Here is a 27,613-nt window from a genome sequence, read left to right as displayed (position 1 = left end):
AAGACAGAAGTAGATATGTGTGGTTTTCTGAGTTCAGTGATAAAACCCAGGCTCAGGAAACCCAAGCCTCCTTGGAGTGATTTGCCTGTTCAGATCATTTTTTGTGTTTTGGAGCCTGGAAAGAAGGAAGTGCTACATCAAACTGATCATAATTAGTCACCCCTAGGTTTGTGTCTTCTTATCAGCAATGGTGCCAATGTGAGCTCACATCATGGGACAGGACGGGCAGCTCTGCCAATGAAAAGTGCTAACAGTTCAGAAAAATTAGGTGGAATTGTAGACAGAAGTTGAGTGCTGCAAGATCACAACAATTTCCAGCTGTGCTTGCCTGTACCTAGCAGAAAGCAGCTGTCATACCCCCTAAGAAACTGTCCCTGGGAGAAGTGAAGGCCTGCTTGGGGCACTGGTGACTGCAGAGGCCTGCCACCTTTCCGGAGGCCCTGCTCTCATTTTGTAAAGTTATTTACTGCTTCCAGCTTTGGAAGCCAAATGTGCTGCGGCAAGAACAGACTTTATGTCCACTGGCAGGGGAAACTATCCTTAGATGCAAAGACAGAAAGTATCAGAAAGTGATCTATAAACCCCTAGACACGTGTGATTTAGACTATCAGAGGCCCACTCATCACAGGTCCCTAGAAATGGACAGATATTACTCTGTATTTAAAGATAATTATGGCAAAAATTCCGTCATCCACACTCTCAACGGCGAGAGCTGCTATAGTTTTACAGAAAGAGAAGAAAAAAATTACTCTTACCAATGAGGCTGAATCCTACTCTTGAAACATTACATACAGGGTGAGGCAAAAGTAGGTTTGCACTTTGAGTATGCAAAACAGAGTTAATTATTGTTTTTCATATAAACAACTGTAAACCAACATTTGCTCCATCCTACATCCTCATAAAGAAAAATTAATAATTTTAGTATGTGTTGTATCTATGGGCAAATATAAAATGGTACATAGGATAACTTTTTAAGTGCTAAATAGAACGATTTCTTGGAAATACTGAGGAACTAGATGGTGCTCATGAAAAGCTAAGCCGCCATGATGGAACAATGTTATTTGCCTGCCTACCACCTTCAACCAAAAGAATAAAAGCCATTTAGAGTTCATCCCATAAGGTGTCTGTGACATTCACAATAGTGCATCTTCATGACTTGGTACCTCCTTACGTAAGGAAGAACAGAAGAGTAAGAAAAAGTAGGTAAATATAACCTTAATAGTTTTCCCCTGAAGGATAAGGAGTGACTTTGTTTACTAGGCAGTCCTATGGTTTTAAATCCAGGACATCCAGGAGAGAGAAGAGACCTTTGGCTCTTAAATTCTACTATTAGGTAGATCTTGATGAAAGGCAACTATGTTCTTGATTTGTTTGAGCTATCACAGTGGAATTTCTGTGAAAGCATTTCAGTATGTAAGATCCACTTAAGTATTTCCATTATCGCTGTAAAAAATGTAACTACAATCTAAAAAAGTATAAGAAAAGCTTTACGTGATTGTCTTAGATTCAAAATTTACATTTCAGGTGAGAAGAGGTTTTTTTGATAAGGCCATTTGTTTCTTTCTTAGAAATACTCTGGAATATTCTCTCAGAGCACTGCAGGTTAATTTTAATGTCCTTGGCTCCCAAAAATATAACTCATGACACAAATTAAGGTTTAAAACTATTTAAATTATAGAGTTTTACTAATGAAATATGAACATCTAAGAAGATGCTAAGAAATAATTCATTAGTTTTATTACCTATAGGAAGCAAAGAAGCAGTGCTAATTTCTTTGAGTATATTTTTGAAATGAGAAAGCCCTGTAACTATTAGCATTTAGATTAACTATACTTTACTTCAAAGTAAAGAAAAACTACAAAAGGTATAATGTCCGTCAAGATTTTATAAATGTGAGGACAAGAATATCCAACTAGAAACGCATAAAGACAGAGCACTTCAGAAATAATATATAAGATGATTCAGGGATGACTCTGTGCTCTTAGGGGTGTTGTAAATTATATTTTTTTCATAATTTACAAAAGGCAAGAGGGAGAGAGAACGTGACTCATGGGAAATCTGACAATATGCATGTTACCTAAACATGCATTGAAAAAGTCCAAGAGGGAATAGGCAAATGCTTGAAATAAAAACAAGTCTTATCTGGCTTAGATAATTCAAAAGTGACAAACTGGTATTTAAACGTTCTGAAAACAAAAGCAAACATTTGTCTGACAAAACAAATATGTTTCATCTTAAGGAAACTAACCTTTTACATGAACTATGAAAGAAATTATCTCCTTTTAGAAATCTGTATTGTCAGCCAACACTCTCCATAGTAGTTTCTAGAACATCTCCATCCATAAGCTCTTGACCCCTAGGAAGTTTACGTGGGATGTAATCAACTCCAGAAGCTCACCCCAGGAGACTGCTCATGGCTTGACTCTGTCTTGGCTTAGAGAGAGATACAATCCAACTCCTCATACTATTTTAAATGGGCTAGTCAAGGATGACTGAATTTCTCTAAATGCAAGCAAATGATCTTTGATGGGGTCAATTGAAAAATAAGTCTGTTCTTTACGCAGGAGGTAGAATGGAGCTCCTTAGGCCAAACACATAGGGAGAGTTCACCATGAGCTCGGAGGACAAAAACACACCACTGCAAATTTAATGGCATGAAACATTTTTGTGTCCATATCAATTAAAAGTCGCTTTTGCTTATAACTTCTATATTTTAAAAACTAAGATCACTAGTGAAATATAAGCAAAGAACTAGTTCAAGCAACTAAAAAGATTTGTGCTGTCAGATGAAACTTGGAAGAATTATTCTTGAGACATTAAAGACAAAGGAAAAAATCGAGGAAAGATAAAAGTACCACAAGATCCTGGCAAGGTTAACTTTAAATTTGGCTCTGGTCTCATGGTAAATGAGGCTGTTTGCACGAACCCTGAGTCATACCTAATTCAAAAATAAAATGAGGGACATCTTGCCAAAAAGGAACATCAAGAAAGTTGTTTCTAAGAAGCATGGAGGGAGAATTACTGCAATTATTGGTGCTGTTTTTATAAGTAGCATCATTCTTCTCCCTGTGGGCTCATTTTGGTTCCTCCAGAAATAAATCCATGCAAATTTTATTTTCCAAAGCATTATACTATATAATAAAATGCTATCTTTTCAGGAAATGATCTGATAGTAAACATAATGGACCATACCAATTGTAATGGAAAAAATCATCTGAAATTCACAAAATTGTAATTTTCTTTTACAGGTAAATGTTAAATTATACCCCCAAATTATATGGTCCACAATTGGGACTTAAAATTTTCATCGTTGCTACTAGTGACCTTGAAATTGGCCCCAGATTTCATTTTCACAGCGAATTGCCTTATCTCGGTTCACTAATACCAAGTGGGAGAAGACTATTCCCACCCTCCCTGTGTCACAGGCTCTCAATCCTTCTAGCTAATTCTGACTCTTGGAACAATCTTTGGCGGCAGCTGCTGGGACTGTACATGCTGCCCTGGCCAGCATTCAAAAGCCCCCATGTGGGAAGCCTGCCTCTCGTTGGGCAGGGATGCCTCACTTCAGACACTCTGGGGATTTCCTGCCGGTAAGCAGCTCCCGGTAGTGATGCACTTCCGTATGTAGGCAGTAACCAAGCAAACATCAAGACAACTCTCTTTGCTATAACCAAACTATATAAAAAGCAGATGAGGAGAACCTAAGACTTAAAAAGGAGCACATCAATTTGAAACATTTAAAAGCTCATACCCCATTAATAAATTTTAAATGGCGCGATAGCCTTCCATTTTCACTTATCTAAAACAAATGGTACAAACCAGTCCTGGCCAAATCACGGTATGTGAGGGGCAAGGAAGGTGTCAGGGCCTGCTGGGCGTCCCTGCTGAACAGTGGCATGTCACCCCAGGCAGCACACCTTTCTCAGGTGCTCCACAAGACCTGCCCTCTGTCCCCAGCCTCGTGCTATGACACTGTCCCACTTTACTTCACACACTCCTGGCCTAGTGGTCTTGTGTGTACCAAGACCACTCCTTGCCTCATTACCTTCAATTAAACTATTTCTTCTTCCAGAAGGCCCTTCCGTCTTCCCATTTTGCCTTGCTATCCACCTCAGCTAAAAGTTAAAGGTCAACTTTACAAGGATCTATTTCTCTGAGAAGATCTCATCCTTCAGTCCCCAAATCAAGATCAGAAGCTTTACTTCCTCATATGTTTGTCACAAGTGTGATGAACACTTATTAATTATTTTCAGTGTAGGTTTCCTCCCTGTAAGCTCCAACAAGGCAGGGCAAGAATGGTTTCTGTCTTCTTTTGTTGTATTTCCAGTATCTTGGCCAGAGCCTCGCACTCAGTAAATATTTGTTAAAATGATAAATCTAATCTAATGTAATGGATAAAATATCATGCAATTCTTCAAGTTTTTTGACACACTTCGAAATGCTTATGGTGATCTACATTTTACAGATGAGGAAAGTGGGATTCAGAGGAGAGAAATTTGTTCAACTTCACGCAGCTAGCAGGACATAGCAGAATCCAGACTCACACAAAGAACTTTCTGACTCTGAAGCTGCAGCTCTAAGATACTTGTTCATCAAATTAGTGCATCACCCACAAAGAGCAACCTAGCACCTCCACGTCCTCCATGGAGCTTCATGATGAGGAAAGTAAGATGATAACTGTGGATATTCTTTCCCAACATAGACTGGATTTGTTAAACTGATTTCTGCACGTGGTCCCAACAGTTTTAGTGCCTCCCTGAGTGTAAACAAAAGAGATGGAAAGTAAAAAGACACTTACCATAATTCCAGTAAGCAAACAGACTCCTTTCCCACAGTATGTGTTAGGTACCATGTCACCATAACCAATGGAGAGAAAAGTTATTGATATCAACCACATTGCTCCAAGGAAGTTGCTAGTAACATCCTGTTGATCATGGTATCTGAAAAACAGCAAACAAAGCCAGGCCTTTACAATGAATCTGCAGTGTGGTTGCCAAGGCCAGTTTGATTCAATTTTCAATTCAGTGAATTCACTCAGCATTTTCTATAAACTGCTCTATTTAGAGGTTTTCCAAGGCTCATAATTATAAATGAAATTGAGGTTCCACCTATGCAACCTGAAAGACATCACAATGTTCCTCAACTTCAGAAACAATCTGAAAGAGAAACTACAAAAATGTACAAACCGTTTTCTCACCCGTGTAACTGATAAATATACATTTATCATCGAGCCCTGCCCTGATCCCTGGTCATGTCTCATCACTCTGAGGCCCACTGATGTCAGATTTATAGGACAATATGTGGCCACCCAATCTCACTCCACACCTTTGTAGCAGAGGGAACCATGCTGGTTGCTTTGCTTAGGTGATCCTTTGCAAACTTTATTTCCCTAACTGGCTAACTTTTAGTCATCTTTCAAAATACATTCAAGTGGGACCCCTTCTGTCTCCTCTGGCTGCAGCCGCTCCTTGGGGCTCCTTCAGGATCCTGTGTACTTCTCCACCCCAGCACTGCGCTGCACCGTGGACCTGGGGGTCTTGCACTAGCTGTGCTCCTTGTAGACAAAATCTGTACCTTTGATCTGTACACAGTCCCTGCCGGGAACCAGAGCTGGATAAATGCTGTTCCCTCAGTAGCTGCACACAGAGCTGTAGTCAAAAAGAAGGGAAGGGATACAGCCTATCCTGATTATTCTTTGAGTTGTCATTTTTTTCTAGTGGGGAGGAAGGTGTTTATATCAGAAATATATCCTATAACGTTCTGCTTGGATTAGCAATACTAAATGGTAACCTGGCCCACCCTGGGGACCCTGCCAGCCACCATCCATACCACAGCGAGGACGTGTGAGCCATCACCCTGGGCGAACCTGCTCTGGCTGCTGTCCCATGTAGTCATGTGGCAGAATGGCCTTTCTCTTGCCCCATGACAGTTAGACAGTCCAACTCTGGTCACTGCAGGCATTTCTTGCTCATCACCCAACTCCTCATAAGGATCACCCTTCCTGCCCAGCTCTCAGATACCTGTAGGGAGGGCTTTCCTTTCCTTGTGTGCTGTTCTTAGAGCTAGCTGGTCATTTCCTGGCTTGCATGCACTCAGTCCTGCTTTTCCACCTGACTCACTGTGCTGCCAGAGCTGTGGTGGCAGGAGGCTGCCCTGGCCTGAGCCCAGCTGGGATTGACTCCATACACAACCTACACTGGGCCAAGGGAGTCTCTGTCCCTTTCCCCCCTGCCCTCCATTTCATGGTAAGGTTCCTGCTGCTATAACCAAAAATTTAGAAGGTTCACAGAACATGGGCTTTCCTCTGTAGTATCTGGATCTTACTGTCTTCAGATACAGAAAGGCCCGTGCTTGTCACTTCTATACCCTTACTTTCTGCCAAATAAGTAAGAGAAGCTACAAAACAGTATTCCCGGTTACTGTGGTCTAAGCAAAGAGAAAACCTGGCCAGAGTGACAGGTCCCCAGAGCACGGGAGAGTGAGAACAATCACTGTAGAGATGGCTCGTGCACAGGTGGCCAGCCCTTGCTGAGGAGCATCCTGAGAGTTTCTGGTGTCAGAATGACGGACTCTTCCACCATTCTGCCACAGGGGACTGCCACCCTGGTCTAGCTGTGCAGTCTCTTCCTCCCAGAATGTCTGGGTAGAGAGGCTATCATCACCCATAAGGAGGCTGAGAGGTATTCCTAGCTTGCCAGGAAGACAGGTAAGTGCATTTCTCCAGAGACACTCCATTAAATGGTATGTGGATACAAGTAGGGTGATGTGATTCATGCTGTACTTCAGCTACGATATGAGCTCACAGGCTCTGTAAATGGCTGTAGGAGTCTGCTGGGCTTGTGTAATGGGGCTTCTGTGGGAGCATGTGCTTTTCATTCCAAACAAGACCCTTAGACCTTGGCTTTGGACTCTAACCCGGGCTGATCATGGGCATGGCTGACACTAGCCTGCATCAGAGCCCCACCCAGGAGGCTCCAGAGCTAACGTTCCTGGTGACTGGCTTCAGACCACACCAGGGCACTATCCAACGAGCTGTGCAAATGCCACACCCGAAAGGCAGACGGGATGGGCATCAGAGCCCCGCCAAAGCAAATCCCACTCTGTGGAGTCAGCCACCACATGGCATCTTATCTGGGGGCGTCCCAGTCATTCCCTACAGCCAGTCAGCCTGAGGGTCAGTCCCACCTACTGGTGTGCCAACAGCAATCAAGGCTCAACTACAACAGGAGGGTGCACACCACCCACACAAGGGACAACCCTGGAGTAAACACTGGCCAGACCAGGAGATATGGCAGCTCTAACTAATACACAGGAACAAACACAGGGAGGCTGCCAAAATGAGAAGACAAACATCCCAAATGAAGGAATAGAACAAAACTCCAGAAAAAGAAATAAACAAAATGGATCTGGTTGGTGTGGCTCAGTGGACTGAATGCCAGACTGTGAACCAAAGGGTTGCTGGTTCAATTCCCAGTCAGGATATAAGCCTGGGTTGCAGGCCAGGTCCCCATAAGGGCACGCATGAGAGGCAACCACACATTGATGTCACTCTCTCCCTCCCTTCCCCGCTATAAAAATAAATAAAATCTTAAAAAAACCCAAAATAGAGACAAGCAATCTACCACTTGCAGAATTCAAAACACTGGTGATTCTCAATGAACTTAGGGGGAAAATAGAGGAGCTCAGTGAGAAATTCAACAAAAACATAAAAATGGAGACACAAAACAGTAAAAAATGAAGACAACAACAAATGAAGACTACATTAGAAAGAAACAATAGTCAATTAGGTAAAGAAGAGACTGTGGTACATCTACACAATGGAATACTATGCAGCAGAAGAAAAAAGAACTCGCCCTTCAACATGGACAGAGGTAGAGAGCATTATGCTAAATGAGATAAGACAGGAGGTGAAAGGAAAATACCGCATTATCTCACCATTAAGTGGAACCTAATCAACAAAACAGCAACCAAAATAGAATCAGAGACATTGAAATAAAGAACAAACAGATAGTGACAAGAGTGGAAGGGGAAGAGGGATAACGGCGAAAAAAGGGAAGGGTCATCAAGGAACATGTATAAAGGACCCATGGACAAAGACAACACAGGGGAGGGGACCAAATGTGGGAAGTTAGGGTGGGGAGGCCAGTGGAGAGTAATGGGAAGAAAATGGGGACAACTGTAATTGAACAATAATAAATTTTTTTTAAAGAAGAGGCTCTAATCCATGACTTGGAAGACAAAGTAGTAAAAAACACCTAATCAGTACAGCACAAAGGAAAAAAGAACCCAGAAAAAAATGAGGATAGTTTAAGGGACATCCTGGGCAACTGCCAGTGGAACAACATTCACGTCACAGGGGTGCCAGCAAGGCCTTAAAAACCTACGTGAAGAGGTAGTCATAGCCAAGTGGTTAAAACAATCGACTAGAAAATCTATTTGAAAAAAGTAGTGACTGAAAACTTCCTTAATCTGGCCAAAGAAATAAACTTCATGTCCATGAAGAATCCCAAACTAGATTAAATAAAAGAGGCTCACATCAAGACATATAATTAAAATGTCAAAGATTAACAAAGAGAGAATCTTAAAAATAGCAAAAGAAAAGCAGTTAGTTATGTGCAAGGCAACTCCCATAAGACTGTCAGCTGATTTCTAAACTTTGCAGTGAAGTGGGAGTAGCATGAAATATTCAAAGTGATGAAAAGCAAGGACTTACAACCAAGATTCATCTACTTAGCCAGCTATCATTTAGAATTGAAGGACAGATGAAGAGTTTCCCAGATAAAAAAAAGTTCATCACCACCAAACCAGTATTAGAAGTTAGAGAGACTTCTTTAAAAAGAAAAGACAAAAATAAATGAAATGGAAAACATAGGACAGAAAAATATTCTCACTGACAAGGCAAACACACAAAAGCAGTGGATTAACCAACTATAAAGCTAGTACCAAGGTTAAAGGCAAAAGCAGAAACATCATGTATATTTATAACAATAAATTAAGGGATACACAGACACACAAAAAAGAAGTAAAAAAGAATGATTAAAACGTAAATGTCAAGGGGTGAATAAAATTCCTTGAACTTAAGTGACCATAAACTTAAAATAGACTGCTCTAAACGTAGCTTGGTGTGTATGAACTGCACAGTAACCACAAACCACAAAGCAACATGAGATATTCAAGAAATTAAAGAGAAAGAAATCCAAACACAGTATTACAGAAAGTCACCAAAATACAAGAGAGGAGAGCAAGAGAATAAGAAAAGAACAGAGAACTACAAAAACCATCAGGAAACAGTCAATAAAATGACAATAACTACGTATCTATCAATAATCACTTTAAATGTAAATGGACTAAATGCTCCAATCAAAAGATATAAGGTGGCTGAATAGATTAAAAAACAAGATCTGTGAACCTAATTGTAACAAGTTTGTAATCAAACTTCAGATTGAAAGACATACACAGTCTGAAAGTAAATGGATATAAAACGATATTTCATGCAAATGGCAATGAAAACAAAACTGAGGTAGGAATATTTATATCAGACAAAAGAGACTTTAAAACAAGGGCTATAACAAGAGACCAAAAAGAGCATTTTATAACAATAAAAGGATCAATCCAGCAAAAGGCTGTACCTCTTATAAATGCCTATGCACCCATCATAGAAGCACCTAAATGTATAGAGCGAAGATTGGTGGACATAAAAGAGGTGATGGAGAAAATTACAGTCATAGTAGTGGACTTTTAACACCCCATTGACCTCAATGGATAGATCAACCAAACAGAAAATCAAAAAGGTAAAAGTGGCCTTAAATGATATATTAGAGAAGATGTACTTAATTAATATTTTTAGAACATTTCATCCCAAAGCAGCAGAATACACATTTTTCTCAAGTGCTCATGGAAGCTTTTCCAGGACAGGCCACATGGTAGGCCATAAAACAAGTCTCAATAAAGTATGGAGACTGAAATTGTCAACTGACTTTCCCAGTCACAATGGAGAAAATTGAAAAACACACGAACATGTAGAGGCTAATTAACTTGCTACTAAACAATGAAGGGTTTCACTACAAGATCAAGGGAGAAATCGAGGTACCTTGAGATGAATGAAAATGAAACCCAATGACCCCAAATCTATGGGGGGCCGAGTAGTTCTGATAGCAAGATGAGCATACCTCAAGAAATGAAAAAAAAAAAGAAAAGAAATCAAATAAACAACCTAATCTTACAACTAAAGGAATTAGAAAAAGAACAAAGAAAGCTGAAAGTGAGTAGAAGGAAGGAAATAACAAAGGTCAGAGTGGCAATAAACAAAATAGAGTCTAAAAAAATAAAACAATAGAAAAGATCAATGAAATTAAGAGAACAATCCCGAATTAAGAAAATAATCATATTTACATAAAAAAGAATAAAATACCTAGTAATAAATTCTACCAAAGAGGTAAAAGGCTTGTACTCAACAAATTATGAGACATTAAAGAAAGAAATTGAGGAGATAAAAATAAATGGAAGAATATGTTGTGCTCATGGATATGAGGAATTAACATCATTAAAGTGTCCATACTTCACCCTGGCTGGTGTAGCTCAGTGGATTGAGCACAGGCCTGTGAACCAAAAGATCGAGGTTTGATTCCCCATCAGGGCACATGCCTGGGTTGCAGGCCAGTTCCCAGCAGGGGACTCACGAGAGGCAACCATACATTGATATTTCTCTCCTTCTTCCCTTCCCTTCCCTTCCCTTCTAAAGATAAATAAATTTTAAAAAATTTTTAAAAATTAAAAAAAATGTCCATACTACCCAAAGCACTTTACAGATTTAATGCAAACCCTATCAAAATACCAATGGCATTTTTCACAGAACTAGAATAATCCTAAAACTTATATAGAATCATAAAAGACCCCAAGTAGTCCAAGCAATCTTGAGAAAGAAGAACAAAGTTGAAGATGTCATGCTACCTGATATCAAATTATACTCCAAGGCTGTAGTAATAAAACAGCATGGTACTGGCATGAAACACACATAGATCAATAGGACACAACAGACAGTCCCTAAATAAGCCTGCACCCATATGGTCGATCTATGATAAAGGAGGCGAGAACCTATAATGGGATAAAGAAGGTCTTTTTAATAAATGGTGTTGAGAAAACTGGGTAGACACATGCAAAAAAATGAAGCAGAACCACTTTCTTATACCATGTACAAGAATAAACTCAAAATGGATTAAAGACTTAAATGTAAGGCTCCAAACCATAAAAGTCCTAGAAAAAAACAGGCAATAAACTCAGTGTGAGTGTGTGTGTGTGTGTGTGTGTGTGTGTGTGTGTCACAGCAAATTTACACACACTCCAATATATTTTTTGCTGTGTCTCCTCAGGCAAGGGAAACAAATAAAAAAATAAACTGTACAACATCTGTTAAATAGAAAGTCTTACACAATGAAGCAAATCATCATCAAAATGAAAAGACAACTGACAGAACGGGAGAAGATATTCACCAATGATACATCTGATAAAGGGTTAATATCCAAAATAAATAAGGAACTCATACAACTCGACACCAAAACCAAACAATGGGATTAGGAATGGGCAGAGGACCTGAAGAGACACTTCTCCAGAAGAGACACACAGATGGCAAATAGGCATATGAAAAGGTGCTCCTCACTAATCATCAGGGAAATGCAAATTAAGCCGCAAGGAAATATCACTTCACATTTGTCAGAATGGCTGTGATCAATAAATCACCAAAAAACGAGTTTTGATGAGGATGTGGAGAAAAGACAACCCTCTTGCACTGCTGGTGGGTGTGTAAATTGGTGCAGCCACTACGGAAAACAGTATTGAGGTTCCTCAAAAGGTTAAAAATAGGACTATCATGTGACCAAGCAATCCCACTTCTGGGTATTTATTTGAGGAAACTTAAAATGACATATGTACTCCTATATTCAGTGCAGTATTATTTATAATAGCAAGAAGATATGGAAGCAACCTATACGCCCATCAATAGATGAATGTTTAACGAAGAAGTGGTACACATATACCACGAAATATTACTCAGCTATAAAAAATAAAATCTTACCATTGTGACAATGTTCAAGGACTTAGAGGACTTACAACATAATGCTAAGTAAAATGAGTTAGTCAGAGAAAGACAAATACCATACGATCTCCATTTTTGTGTGGAATTTGCAAAGCAGATAAACAAAACAGCAACTCACAGATCAAAGTACAAGTTGATGGTTGCCAGAGAGGAGAGGGTTGGAGGACTGTTTGAAAAAGGAGAAGGGGTGAAGTAGTACAGTTTCAGTTATGAAAGCAGTCATGCGGATATAAAATACAGCATAGAGAATAGAGTCGAAAACAGTATTATAACTGTGTATGGTATCAGATGGGCACTAGACTTATTGAGAGATCCCTTCACAAGCTACCCACTAGGTGGTACTAATAATATAATATTGTATATCAACTGTAACTGAATAAAGAAATTAAGAAATTCCAAAACAACCAATCAAAACCCTAAACCAAGCCAAAGAACAACAACAAAAAACCTTTAGAAACACAGTGGTATCACAATGACACATTTGAAACAGATCTGGAAAGTCTCAGCAACTTTCAGGCTCTTTTTGATAGCAGGGTTTAGTGGAATATGCTCAGATGTAGGTGAAAACTTCCGGGACAGAGAGCCATGGCGATAAATCTGGGTCCTGATTTGAGACTCAGAAAGACCCAGGGTGTGTGTATCCATCATGAGAAATCCCGAGTGGGAAACTCCATTTAATCAGCGGCTCTCAACCCGAGTAGACCCAATGTCCTCTGTTAATATTTTGAAATAAAGTCAGGTAATATAACTTATCTATATACTTGATTTATAAAACAAAACCAACGCACCATCCTAACTGCAACGTGGAGATGTAAAACACAAGTAACTGACGGTGTGTCCTGTAAGACAGCATCTGAGCACTCAGGCAGGGCCAACCTGGAGGACATAAGAAGCGTAAGTTGCTGGCACCTACGTGTGAAGCACTGGGGTGCAGTTTGCTCTGAGAGCCGTATACTGTCTGGCAGTTCCTGTGTCACGGGGGCCCTGCCGAAGCTGCTGTGGTTTTCTGAGATGGGGAGAACTGCTGGTCAAATTACAAATGAAACAAATGGCAGTTTTCCTTCAAATTACACACTCGATGTTACAGCATTAGGCAAAAGTTAAATGTACGCTTCAACTGAGTGAAAATATTTGGTTTATATTTACAATGGGTCTATGTCTAAACTAAAAATAATTATAAACAGCATTTTTGTACACAGAATGTCCAGGAGGTCAGTCCAAGGTCAGGTGGAAGGCAGAACAGTTCTTTGTTGAGGGGAGCGTCCCATGCAGGGCCTAAGACAGAGTGTCCCTGGCCCCACCCAGTGACAAGCAAGAAAACCTCCGCAGTTTTACGAAATGGTCCGTGTGGCCAGGGCGACTGCCACCCAGAACAGCGGGCCCAGAGTTTCAGGGCAGTGGGAAGTCTATAATGGCCATCGGAAAAGCTGGAGAGCATTGAAGCTAGAAAATGCAATATTTGGGACAAATTATATTCTCAAGCTCTCACTACTCCCCAGGCAATAAAAGAATGATGTTTCAGAATGATGTTATAACCAGGGCTAGCTAGCATTTCTAACTAGTTTCTCTTCCTTTCCTCTGTTCCTTTCCTAAGTCCTTTTCTGGGGCAGTCTCCACTCCTTCAGCTCCTCCAGTGTGCTGGCATCTTGCACACAGTGTGAGCTCCTCTGAGGGGAAGGTGGAAGACCAGGAGACAAGGACGGAGCCATGCTCAGGCGGAATTTAAGATTCCCTTACTAAGTAGTCCATTTTGCAAAAACACAATATAGCTCATGTCGGATGCATGCCGGGCTCTGCTGATTGCAGACAGACATGTCTCCACTGTCCTGGTGGGTTATGGTCTTAGAAGGTTACTACTAAAGCTTACCCACAGCAACTCAATGTCTACATACCAGGACTTTCCACATGCCTGGCAGTAAGCAGACAGGTTTCACGTCCCTTCTGGGAGGCCAATGAGAGCAGTGGGGCCGGCAGTCACTAGGTGGCAGTGCCGCACCAGTTTATCTCCTAGGCTGCTCAGCTGAGTTTGGCTTCACCGCCTGCAGAATCAGGGGTGTGAGTGGACATTGCTGGGAACACCTTGATGTGAAAGCCACCCTCCTGGGCATCCTGGAAGTCCGTGTTGCTCCACATGGGAAATGGGAATCACTCGGACAAAAACAAGCCCCGGCCACGCCTACACCCAGCAGCTCTCTTAGGGAAGAGCGTGCACGCCTGTCTGGACACTGACTCTTCTAGATCAAATCTAACATAATCTGAGGTGGCAGCAAATCTCCATATTTCTCACCCCCCCCCCCCAACCGAGACTCTCTTCACAAAAGACCAGGCTTTATTTCCTACATCTGTTAAAAAAAAAAATTCCCTGTGGATTTTTCTAACTAGGCCATGATGGAAGTGAACCAGCATTTGAAGATATGAAAGTCAAGGTCTTTTTCACTTACTCTGAGATTGAGTCAAAAGAAGAACTGCTCTGGATTCAGAGGGTCCTGACCTGCCTCTTAATGCCCTCGTGACCCAGGGATGTGTCTTAGTATCTGAGTCTCCTTTCAGGAGCTTCACACCAGAAACACAAAGGATGGCTGTGAGCACTGAGCGCACGAAGTACCAATCCAAATGCTCCTTGATCAGTTCTCATTTTTTGTGTTCTCCATGGACCAAATCCTTCTCTATTTGTGTGAAAGTAGACAAAGAACAGTTATGACTTTTGTGAGCGTGCCTTCTCCCACGAGGCAGCAAATGTCAGGCTTTTCCGAGCACAGGCAGCTTTTAGTTTTGCTCCTTTCTACCTGCCCCACATCCCTTTGTCACTCACTGCCAATGAACACAGTGACTGGTACCACTAAGATGAGGAGCAAAAAGGGCTGCAGACAGGGAGGAGGGCAAGGAGGCGGTGAGTCAGGAGTTACCTCGGCAGAGCAAAGGCACCGTGGCGTGAGGGTACGTCAGTCCACGAGTAAGGCGGGTGGGAAGAAAAAGGGATGTTCAGTGACAAGAAGTCCCGATGAAAAAAAGAACAAGAAAAAGCCTGCGACCCTGTCAGGCTGGTCTGTTCTCTTGCCTCCTCAGTGCACTTCCTGCCACCAACACTAGTACGTCCAGCCTCAGGGGACAGGTTGCAGGGAGGAGGGTATATTTATTTCCCTGTCTAGAATCCATCACGTATTTCTGAAACTTTTGACGGGGTTGCTGTGTAGGACTCTCAGTCAACGGGAAAAGATCCAGTGATCCAAATCAACCCAGCTCCAGGGTGCCACATTGACAGTGGGCAATTATCATAAATGAATTCTAAATTCTTAATTTTCAAAATGCAGCAAGTGAAACTTCCTATTTAGAAGTTATAGCCTCCAGCACTTCCTGGTTTCAGGCTATGCTTCTAGGGAAGCCAAACATTCCTGAATGTCATCCTTTTATTCCTCAGAGAGAAAGAGGCAGAGAGTCGGAGAACTGAGCCTCCAAACCAAGAGTGCGGATGGAGCTCCCGGGGACACTGAGCTGAAGGTGGAGGCTGCATGCCGGGCTGAAGAGAAGGACTGTGAAGGGCATTTTCAAGGTTTACCAGTTAGGTGTCCCACTTCAATTCTAAAAATTAGTCTTAGATTGCTTTCTAATTGCACATTGCTTGACTCAGCATGGGCAGCTAAAATATAGACTGCAATGCCTCACGTCACGCACTGAACTGCAGCGCAGGACTGGGCTCCCCAGGGCGGGGTAGAGTAGGAGCAGGAGCAGAGCTTCTTCGCACCCAGCCCACCACCACGGGCTTTCCAGCCCCCCACTGTGTAAAGTCCTCAGAAGAGAAGCAATCACATTGAATTGCAATGGAAACGTGTTCAATGTAGGAAAAAAATGTATGCAGGCAGAAGGTAAAAGAAGAATAAATGAAGGAAAAAGGAGAGCAGGTAGGGTAATAACAAGAAAACAAAAGAGCTTAAAAATTATTAAAGTGAGTAAATAAACAGCTGAAACTCCAGCAAATAAAAGTTTGGGGGAAAATGTAAGTAATGGTGGAGGAAAAATCCCTACATAAACCACAAAAAGTCAGAAAGCTTCAACCCCAGCCAGCCTCCTAACAACACTAAACACAATACAAAACAGCCTCATTCTTAGCGGCAGGCACCCATTGATCACAGCATTCACTAGTTCCAACTGAGTTTCCACCTACGCCTGGAACAGAAAAGCAAGAACAGAAAAACGACTCAAAATTCTTTCACCATCTTTCCCATTTTAGTATTTTAGGGATATAAACTGGTAATCAAAAACACATCGTGGCTGAATTGGTATCACCGGGAGAAGCAAGGCGGTGACTGCACTCTTAGTAAAGTGGGTGACACACTCAGCTAAGCAAAATGCACTGGCGGAATGATTGCCAATGCCAAGTACGGCAACATTGCCCCCCAAAGAATCACACTGTTAGCTTGCCAATTTGGTGAGATTTAACTTTGTGACACAGAGAATTCAGGAATCGAGAAAGAGAGAGAGAGAGAGAGAGAGAGAGAGAGAGAGAGAACACTGCAAAAGGAAGCCTCGGTGGAAAGTGACCTATGCATTTCAGCAGTTGGCAGGCAACTGAGGCTGTCTGGGACCAGAATTACAAAACTCAAACACACCCATGAGCTTAGGCTTAGTGCACGGTGCTTGCCAGCCAGCTCTTCAGTACAAATACATGGCAATGACGGGACCTTCTTAAATTCTATCCCATTTCAACTGTTCTAACCAAATATGAGCCTTCCCAGCCCAGAAACATTTCGTTCCATTAAAATTAGGATTATAGCAGTCAAACCCTTAGCCAACGCAACAGCTGGATCTAAAAGCACAAAGTCCTCTGTATGGTGAACTTAGATGAAGGGCAAGCCAGCTACGCAGGTAAAGGTCAATAGGGTCAACAACAGCTTTTCCCTCCATTTACTAAATCAAGCAATTAGTCTGTTCCGAGCTTGGTAGACACAGGGGTACGCTGGGGGCTAAAGTATTTGTATGTGTTCTACATAGGCTTTGAGGCAGCTTATAGGAATATCTGACCTGCAAACCTACAAGTTAGAATGGGAAGGATGAATTTCATTACAGCACTGTCTAAATTAACTTTCTGTCAAAATTTTGAAAGTGTTCAGTATCTCTGCTGTCCAATTCAATAGCCTGTAGCCACATGTGCCTATGAGCACTTGAAATGTGGAGTTTTTCCTTTTATTTTCATTTTACCCCATTTACAATAAAATCGAAGAGCCACCCGGGGTGACGGGCTATCATGTTAGGTAGCACGAAAACTGTCGGCATGAGAACTAGATGCAGGAGAGCCACAGGACTCAGGTCATGGGGCCTTAATGACGTGGCTTTTTAATTCAGCCACAATATTTCTTCTGAATGTCCTCTCCACCAGAGGGAAATGGGATCGAGAAGTACAGTGCACCCCCTGCCTTGCAGGACTGTAACCTACATCTACACTTAGCATGACATTCAATGTTCATTGTCATGTGGTGGCTTATTTTGTTGTTATGCTTCTTAGGTAAAGGGAAAGAATATTTTTAAGGAATAAATAAAATTCTGATTAACTTGTATATATTAATTCATTCAAACATGCAATGCTTCCCTAGATATGTGCAGGCTGTACCAGGTGCCGGGGCCATGGGGGAAGCCCGAACACCTCCACCTACCAGTGCTGTCTGCAGCCAGCAGTGAGCGAAGGACACCTCAGTCTCCCAGCCGGGCCGACCTCCTCTCTGCTTCCCATCAGACCTGCGTCAGTCACTTCCCACAGTCCTGCCCTCACAGTGGGACACGGCTGGTGCTTTCTGGTTGACAGCTGCCCAAACTGAGCAACTGGAGTGCTTCTCTCACTCTCAGTATTCAAACTCTGCTCACATGGCATCACATTGAAAAAAATGGTAAACTAAGAAATTTACATATTTCTAAGATAGTTTTTCATATTGTTTGGTGCTCTGAACATTAATAGCAAAGTACAGAAAAAACGTCATGGGAATGGGTACATAGATGCTCTTTCATTACTCTCTCTTTTGATATATGTCAAAGTGATTTCAAAACTGGTGTTTTCATGGTGTAAATATTTCATTTATTCAGCTTACACAGCAACAGCCTTGAAGCAGTGTGAAGGGCGATGCAGCCCCAGTGGCTTTCTTTTGTTTCGTTTGATTTTATTAACATGTTTCCCAGCCTGTATGTTTTACTTAAATGTAACATTTTCATAAAGTCTCTCACTGAGGTAAAGGCAGCTGAACAGTTACCAGAGTGTTGGCTTCTAAAATTAAAGAGGGAATGCTATCGTAACGGCCACACACCGTTTTCTCCGTCACCAAGGGAGACACAGCATGTCGGGGGCTTTTTTGTTTCTATCCTATGAAGGATTTACTTGATTCTCAATTTGCACAGAGGAATTATTAATACAAGGGGTGCTTGTCCAGTGGTCACATGGCAGATGTCATTTTATATATTGTCAAGGGCATATCTTTCAACAATCCCACAGACCCATTATATGTATGTGTGTATGTGTATATATATATATATACATATATATATATATATACACACACACACACACACACACACACACACACAGAGACAGACACACACATGCAAATTCTGGCAGAAGTAAGGCCTGCTTGAGTGTGGTTGGTGAAGTAATAATGTGGGTATAATTTATAGTTTTAATTTGAACATTTCACCTACAATGTCATACAGGGTGCTTGAGTGTGTATATTGTTACAGAATCACATGCTTATAATTTTGTAATAAAAAGGGGGCATTATTTGTGCTGGATACCACACATACATATTATATATGTATATAACACACATACTATAATATATATGTATATAATGTGTGTATATGTAACATATTATATATAATATATACATTATATATTATATAATAATATAGTATATACACTGTAGTATATGTAGTATATACATATAATTCATATATATACACACACATTTGTATATATATGAGTGTACACACACACACATACTATGTTACCACTGCATTCAGAGTTGTGATCTCCGTCATATACAACTTAGGAAACATCTTCACTTTCTTTTCTGAGACTAACCGGGACCAGCAAGGACTTAGTGTTCCTGGTGGCTTAGGAACAGAGCATAATTCACAGACAATGGAGACTCACACAGGCACAGCACAGTGCTCAGTGCTACATGGGGTGCAAGGAGAAAAACTACTTCAGGGCAATTTGAGTGTTACCTAGAAAGAGCAGTGGGCTTCCTGCAGGTCTGTGTCCTCATCCACTGACCAGATGGAGAGACAGGAAGTACAGTGTTCACCATGACAGCTGGGGAACATGCAGGGTTCTGGGGATGCTCAGGTCTGCGCAGCGCCCCGACATTGCCCTTCTCCATCAGTGCCGCACATTCCTCTCCTCTGTGAAGGATCTCTCAACACCAAGCTGCCTCAACTCAAATGAACTGGCATCACCTTGAACTACACCTCATCCCTGTCTGGTCACCTACCTTCAATTGTTCCCAAACTGAGCCACTTTTTCTGGGCCTGGACTCTGCCAGCCTTTCCAGTCTCAATTCTTGCTTGTCCCAGACTTGCAGTCTAAGCTCTAGCAGAAGGCCTTGCAATGCATGGGGTGTATGTTGTTCTTACCCCTCTGGGCCTCTGCACACACTGTCCTTTCTCCTTCTGCCGTAATTCCCGTTTAACCTCACTCCTTGTTCTCTGCATCCGACCCTCAAAGTCACATCTTAACACTTCCACCCCTCCTCCTCCTACGAGTGGGTCAGGCTCCCCTCCTGCACGTTCTCTTGGCACCAGAAACTGCCCTACTGCATGCAGTCTTACTACTTACCACAGGGGTGTCGCTGTGTCTTGTTCAAAGCTACATGCCCCCTGCTAGTGAGTGCCATGACTGTTGCAAGGTAGATGCTCAAAAATAGACTTTTAGTGCATAATTCAGTAAAAGAATTCCCATTTCCACCTCATGCCAGGAGTGAGATGATACAGCAGACATCTGACCAGCCTCCTCGTCTCCTTGTCTCCAGACTATCACTCTGCATCACCCTTCTCGCTGCTCTCTGAGTTACCTTTCTAAAATATAAATCTATGGTACTTTGTCTCAGAACCTTCGGTGGCTCCTCACTGCTTAGAAAGAAAAGTCCTACCTCCTTAGCAAAATGTCCAAGGTCATTTACAATTTCCTAACCCCCATTAGCTTTGTCTCTGTGTCCTTCATACGTGTTCCTTTCCCTTGGCTTCTGACTGACCTTACCTCACTTCCCATCTTCAACACCCACACGTCTGAGAAGGACTCCATATTTTACTCAGGCACAAGTCCAGATGCATTCTGCAGCATTTGTGTTAAATGGCAATTTTATTTTGTTATTTGTCTCTTTCACTGATCATTGGGCACCCGAGGGGCTGCCACTGAAACCCCACTGACAGGCTCAATACTTGGTTCCTAGTAGGAGCCCAGTAAATGTTTGTGCAATGAATTACAAGTCCCAATCCTACACACTTAACCACTAAAGAAATTCTAATTTTGAATGTTATTTGCTTCTAGTAGGGACATAAAAGCAGGATAAACAAAACTTAACATAGCTGTATTTTTGTCATGTAGCCAAGTAGTAAGATAAATAGATGTATTGCTTAGAATATTACTGTTCATGCTCTTACTTAGGTTTTTACTGATTTGTGTTGTGATACATTGTAATTTGTTGATTGCAAGTGTGTATCAACTTTACCAAATTAACAAAATTTAATAAATTCTATGAAAACATGGGTTTTATATTAGGTTTAGTTCAATAATTATAAACCTATCAAACTAATTACAACTATTACCAACTCCTTTCCCCAAGATAAAAGGACAAGTTCCTTAATCTGCAGAACACTACATATCTTAGGCATTTGCTAACTTGTGATTCTTGTGTTTCTATTCTTTTTTTCTAACTCTTTGGTTTAATTTGGCTTAAAAAGAAAAATATTCCTTATATAAATCCAATGAAACCACACCTAATGATTCAAAATTCTTTCCATATGTGAACAATGAAGGGTATGCAAGAAAATGACAGAAACAGCCTACAAGACTTACACAGTGAAACAGCCAACAAATCTTAAAACAACTGTATGAAGGACTAGTTGTACTGGTACCTAAAACTTACATCTCTTCTCCCCAATGTTTTTCTCTGAATATTCACTGACTTATTTCCCTATACTCATGAACTGATAATAGGATCTTAGAAGTCACCCATTTTAACCTTCTCATGTAATAGTGAAGGAAATTGAAGGCTAGAAACATGAACTGAACATTCAGAGTGAGAGAAGTGTCCACTGCAGACAAAAATTAGAACCGAGGTCTCTCTCCTGCCAACCGCACACGCCAGCCTCCCATTCTGAGCAAATCTGAGGTCCGCCAACTGCATTTGGGTTTCAATACTTGCTACTCATGGATCGATTTCATGTGCCTACATGGATTATTTCTACTATAAAAATTTTAAAAGCTTCTAAAATCAGTATCCTTCATTAAACTGCTTTCCTGAGAGCCCTTGAGAACAGAAAAATAATTATAGTGAAATCCACTTATTCATAAGAAATTAAATATTTTATGCAATGGATAATTTTGAGATCCTTGTGTTCTTGTTCTTTTTTAACTCTTCAATTTGATTTAGACTCAGCAAGCAAGACATCCCTTACATAATTCCAATGAAGAAGCTCCTAATGATTCTCAGGTTCTTTCTACATGAGAACAATGAACATTATGTGGCCAAATGCTGAAAGTAACCTTCACGTCTTCCACTGAAATAGAAAATTTTTAAACCAACTGTCAGTACTCAATTAAAGTCCCCCATGTTCTCGAGAATTTAATCAGGCATTCTCTTGTAGAAAACACCCCGAAATCCTTTTATGCTGGCATTTGGGGGTCCTCTAAATGAGGTTCCAGTCTGCCCTCTGACCTTGCCTTTACACACTACGTCCTCACACAGAATCACCAACTTGTGTGTACTCTCTCCAGCTTGTCCCACATCTCGCCCTCCGCTCACAGCCATCCCACCCTCTCACGGTCTTGTTCAAATGGCACATACTTCATACTCCTGCAGCAATTTCTATCCTTCTCTCAGGCATTTATCTCTTTCTAACTTGCACTGCTGTCCCCGGTGCCTGTCTGCCAGCTGTGCTGCTGACCTGTGGACTCCGAAGGCGGGCCGTCGGTCCCAGAGTTCCTGATTACTGAATCCTGAATAACCAGGTAATCACCTACACCAAACCTTTTCACCGCTTACGTTTTTCTTCTCCCCCAAATTCACCACGTAAATGTCCCTATCCTCCAAACCTGAGTAGGTACAACAGAAGATACTTTTTTCTTCATGATAAAAATTGTCTCTCCATATGTGTGACTCTAAATATTTGTTCTCCCGTGACAGCGGTGCTGCACCAGGGACGGGACTTGCCCTAGATGGCAGTGCGCTGGACTGTGGTTCCAATGTACTGGCACTTCTACCGATTCATTTGTCTGCCTGACTGCCATGCTGTCCCACTGACCCTAACTGCTGTTATCCCACCTCAGTGGGTTCCTTCCCTTTCTAATTTTCAGCTATTGGAGAAATGGGGTTTTGAGCTGCACTAAAATATTGTCTAATGAAAGGGAAGCAAAGCTCTCCCTAAACCACCAATTATTTTTTTTTCTATGAATAAAGCACACCACAGCTTTAAAACCTGTATTTTTGGCCACTCATTGACAGTCTTGATTCTTTCTTAGCTGAATTCCAGAAGGGCAGGCTGTTGGGTAACAGATCACTGGGAGTAAAGTGAGGTAGCCCGAGGTCATGGGTCTCTTTTATGAAGTGCATGTTTTAGACTGAAGGTTTTATCTGTAATCTATTACATGCACTAGCATATAATACGGAAGTGTACCTGTGATAGCCTGCCAAGTTAAAAAAATATAGCATGATGTAATCATAAGAATGATCCTGTTTTTGTTTTGAAGAAAAATCAGTATTGACACAAAGTTTGGAAGAATAGAAAGCCTCATTATCATGAAGTTGTTGCCTGAAAAAATAGTCATTATTGCTAGGGATTAGGAAAGCTAGAGGGCCATGTTTTCAGTTTAGATTTAGTTACCTGTGGAATTTTGATTTCTAACTTCTCTGCACTGTTGTCTAAGAACATAGACTATACATGGATGCCAATTATAGAAAATCTACTGAGACATTTCATGAATCAATGACACATGGTTAACTAGCGAATAGTTCTGTGAGTGCTGGAAAGGAATGTGTGCTAACTTCTGGCTATTGGGTTCAACACATGTATACTACTGGATTAAGCTAGTTAAATGTGTTATTATCATCTATAAGTTATATATAGATATCTATGGATATGTATATATCTTTTTAATCTGTGTGACCCATTAAATGTATCAATCTTTCACTATGATAGTGCCCATGTAAATTGCTGCTTATAATTTCCTTGTCTTTTTTCATGTATTTTTGAAGTTATGTAGTTCAATATATAAGGACAAGTTTAGAATTACTATCTGTTTCTGGTGAATTATACTGTTAGTTATGTAATGATCTATTTATCCTTAATAAAGCTTTTGCTTTAAAGACTATTTTTATTTAATATTAACAAAGCTGTACCAACCTTCTTTTGATTAGTATTTTCCTACTGTATCTTTTTTCCAATCTTTTATTTTCAACTAATTTATATACTTATGTTTTCAATATATTTCCTTTAAACTTCATACAGATATAATATAAAAAATGTTAATAATTTCATTTATTGTAGTAACTAGTATATGTGGGTTTATTTATAATGTATTATTTTGAAATTTCTATCTGCCCTATCTGCTACCCGCTTCCTCTATACCATAATTTTTCATCCTCTATTTGGGTGTTATACATGCATTCCAGTTTTTATTATTTTGCTGGGTATCCTGATAACATTCAACAAGACACACGTGACTTTAGATTTCAGGTCAATAACACCGCTTCCGCCTGAGTGGTGCATGGCCTGGAGCAGGCTTTGTACCTAAACTTTTTCTGAAGGACATTGGGAGGCTCTGTTGATAATATATTCCCTCCCTTCTTGATTATCTAATAATGCCTTATTTTTTACCTTGTTTTAGGTAGGTGTAGAATTCTAGACTGACAGTTATCATTGTCCTCATTGTCCAGCACCTTGAAGATATGCAGTAGTCCAGCTTCCCTTACATCTTTATTTTTAAAGATTTTATTTATCTTTAGAGGGGAAGGGAAGGAGAGAGAGAGAGAAATATCAATGTATGGTTGCCTCTTGTGCGTCCTCTGCTGGGAACTGGCCTGCAACCCAGGCATGTGCCCTGACTGGGAATTGAACCGAGATCCTTTGGGTCACAGGCCTGCGCTCAATCCACTGAGCTACACCGGCCAGGGCCCATTACATCCTTAAATCTGAGAGGTCTAAATATACAACAATAGCAGTCACTGGGAAAAGTTTATCTTTTCTGATTCCTTTTATGATCTTTTACTTGATGTTCTGTAATTTCACTACAATATGAAATTTTGTATATGTGTAGATTTCTTTTCCTTTACTTTGCTTGAGATTTTATTGAGCTTCCAGAATCTGAGGCTTCATCTCATAAATCTGAAGAAAATTCCAAGCTGTGTACCCCATTTTCACTATTTTCTTCTTCTGAAAGTCTCCTTTGAGATATTTAAACCTTTCCCTTATATCTCTTCATTTCATTCACATTTCCCATCTACTTCTAGAGACAAAAACACACAAAGCATTCGAGAAGTATTTCTTTGTCTCTCTCTTTTATTTTACTATAATTCTCTGTGAATTAGCTGTGCCTAAGTAGCCACTTACCACTGAGTTTCCTGTTTGGTACCTTCAAAGCTTTTTCTGGTCTTTTGACAGTGTACTTCTGATTCAGGTGTTTCATTTTACCTTTCTTAACCAGTTGAGGTATATTTTTTTCCATTCTCCCTATTTGAAGGCCTAGAGGCATGGAGCTCAGTCTTCCTGTGTGTTATTTCTGCTCACTCTCTCAGTGGTTTGTATCCTCATGCGTTCTGCAGCCTTGGCTGGTTGGAGAAAGGCTTATTATGTCTTATGCCAGGAAAGATATCCTGCTGGACATGGATTGAGGTGTGTTCCTCCGCAGAGATCTCTGTATTTGCCTCTGCTAGGTGACTTAGGGTGTTACCTACCAGGGATTTAAATGTTGATGTCTCAACGTGTAGTAGCGTAGATTCAAACACAAGTGTGAGCGTAGATTCGAACAAGTGGTTCCATATTGTTCAGGGATCCCACTTCCTATACCCAACCCCACCAAGCACACACTCCACTCAGGCAGGAGATAGCTATGTTTTTGTCCGTCTCATTCCTTTCTGTGGTGGGAGATTTTATATGTAGTGTACCCTTTCATTAAAGGTGGATCCCCTTAGAGTGGTGTTTTTCAAACTACTGCCAAGTCCCATTCACAGTGAAATCAATTTAGTGCTGTGGTTCTCCACCTTGGCTATGCATTAGAATCACCCAGGGAGTTTTTAAAGCCCTGACTCCCAGGCTACAACCCAAGACCAATTAATTCAGAATCACAGAGGATGGGATCAGCAATGTCCATTTTTATAGCTCCCAGATGACCTGAGTGTACAGTCAAGACTGAGAGCCACCATCATGGCCAGCAGTTTGTAATAAAACAGAATAGAATACAAAATAATAGACAGTACTTCAACAGTGATCCCCACAACTATGCATGTTGCTACAAAATCTGCTGCTGGGTGCTTGTATACATGTATCACGTTCCAATATCAATCATATACTTTACTGTGCTTTTCCCGTTTTAAAAGACCTAAGCAAATCGAACCTCTCATTTGCTATGATTGGAGTAGCTGAAGCCTGAGCGCCGGTTTATCCTTGCCAGCCTCCTGGCCCCTGTGATTTTCTATGCAGGATTTCCGACTTTCTGGCATGGCCAGCGATGCCGTTTCATTTTCTCTAGCTCCTCTATATATTTTGTAAAGGGTAACCAGGATATCAAATTTACCATGCTGCTGAATATGGAATTCCAGATTCTTGGTATGCTTGTTTCCTCTGAAGTTTTTTCAAAAACATGCACCATAATGTCTAAATTAATTTACTCTTAAAATGTGTTGTAATTACATTCTGTTGATACTAATATATGCTACAAAGAGAGCACAGAAAGTAATTAAGCATGCCTTTCTGATAATCCCACTAAAGCATCAAGGTTGTACACACACACACACACACACGAATTCTACACAAATGCAGGCTTTGAAAGAGGTTCTTGAAGGCTGGGGCTTTGACGTTTTTGTTGCCCAATTCACAAAAGCAACAGTTTTCAGGCAGGAAAATAAAGAGAAAATAGGCAGAACTCAGGGCGAGACACCAGGGCAGAATGTCTTCCTGACCCATGGCTAAGTTAAGATGACCAGGGAGCACAGTGTTGACACGCCCAGAATGGGAGAAAGCATCACAGAGACTGTGTTTGTTGCTGCCGTTGCTGGTGAGGCTAAACCAGCCACTGGAACACTTGGGCACCTGAGATTAGGGGTGCTGTCTGTTAAGCCTTTTTTCTAGCTCGTCCCAAACACATCAAAAGATGCAACAAAAATATTTCTCTAATAATGCCATGCCCCACTTCTGGAATTCAGTACCTTCTCCCATCCTAATCCTCCCAAATGCCAGGGACCTGGCCAAAACTGCATCCAGCCACATGGAGTAATGGGAGTGAGTCCACAGGGAGGTTGTCCAAACCAGGCTGGTGCTAAGCAACCTCTCTGTATGTTACCATTGCGGCATGACTACATTTTCATCCGAAAATACAGTAAGTGTGCTCTCTGAGAATTGTTATGTTCACAACTGTCACACCCAGACCACAACACCGAAATTGGGCAGATTGCCGACAGTCTGTTTTCTTTCTCTAAGGCAGTAAACAGCTGCACAGTTGCTCTAGAAACTCTAAGAAGGAGATAAAGGTGGAATGAAATAAATTAACAGGCTGACTGAAGTAAGGCGGGCGGGGCTTCGTCTTTTGTTTTGGTTCAACTGGTCAGAATGTGTCACTGTGCCCACAGAACTAGATGATAATCTTTTAGGAGAGATAAAAAAGCAAGAGAAATGTAACTGGAGAACAAGGAATATTTAGTAAAGTAATGGAGAGATAATGCTTCTGAGAAGAAAAGATAAGACTGCCCAACCCCACGGTATTCTGCCTCAGACATCATCAGGCACTGCGTGCCCGACCCTCTGCGCCCACCCCCAACACGCACGCTCCCCCGCACTCACAACTGGCCACCTTCCTGGGGGGACAGAAACCCTCCTACGCCAGGGAGTCCAACAAGAATGTTGGTTCTTTAATTTCAAACTGTCCTCCAGGACCGCAAACAGTGGGGAAACCTTTGTGTTCATCACCAAGGATTTGAATTATGTAACACTTTCAGTAGTCTCCAAATCTTAACACTTTTTCATTTTCCACTTTTAGCTCTTTCTATCTTTAATCTGAACGGAGGTTATCTGTTGTAAAAGAATTAACAGATTTTGCAGAACATTGTTTAT

The 27,613-nt window shown here is 41.1% G+C and overlaps 1 protein-coding gene across 1 annotated transcript in view; it reads right to left on the bottom strand.

The window, feature by feature from the left end:
• The window catches only part of KCNN2 (potassium calcium-activated channel subfamily N member 2), a 152,638-nt gene that overhangs the window by 27,490 nt on the left and 97,535 nt on the right, over positions 1 to 27,613 (bottom strand). The window contains exon 5 of the mRNA XM_037167051.2: positions 4,799 to 4,940. Within this exon, the coding sequence (XP_037022946.2) occupies positions 4,799 to 4,940 (142 nt within the window). The remainder of the gene's footprint in view (positions 1 to 4,798; positions 4,941 to 27,613) is intronic.

This window comes from Artibeus jamaicensis, unplaced genomic scaffold (assembly GCF_021234435.1).
Source record: "Artibeus jamaicensis isolate MK-2021 breed Jamaican fruit bat unplaced genomic scaffold, CSHL_Jam_final contig_402, whole genome shotgun sequence".
Classification (NCBI taxonomy): Eukaryota; Metazoa; Chordata; class Mammalia; order Chiroptera; family Phyllostomidae; genus Artibeus; species Artibeus jamaicensis.
This window is presented reverse-complemented; position numbering and strand designations above follow the sequence as displayed.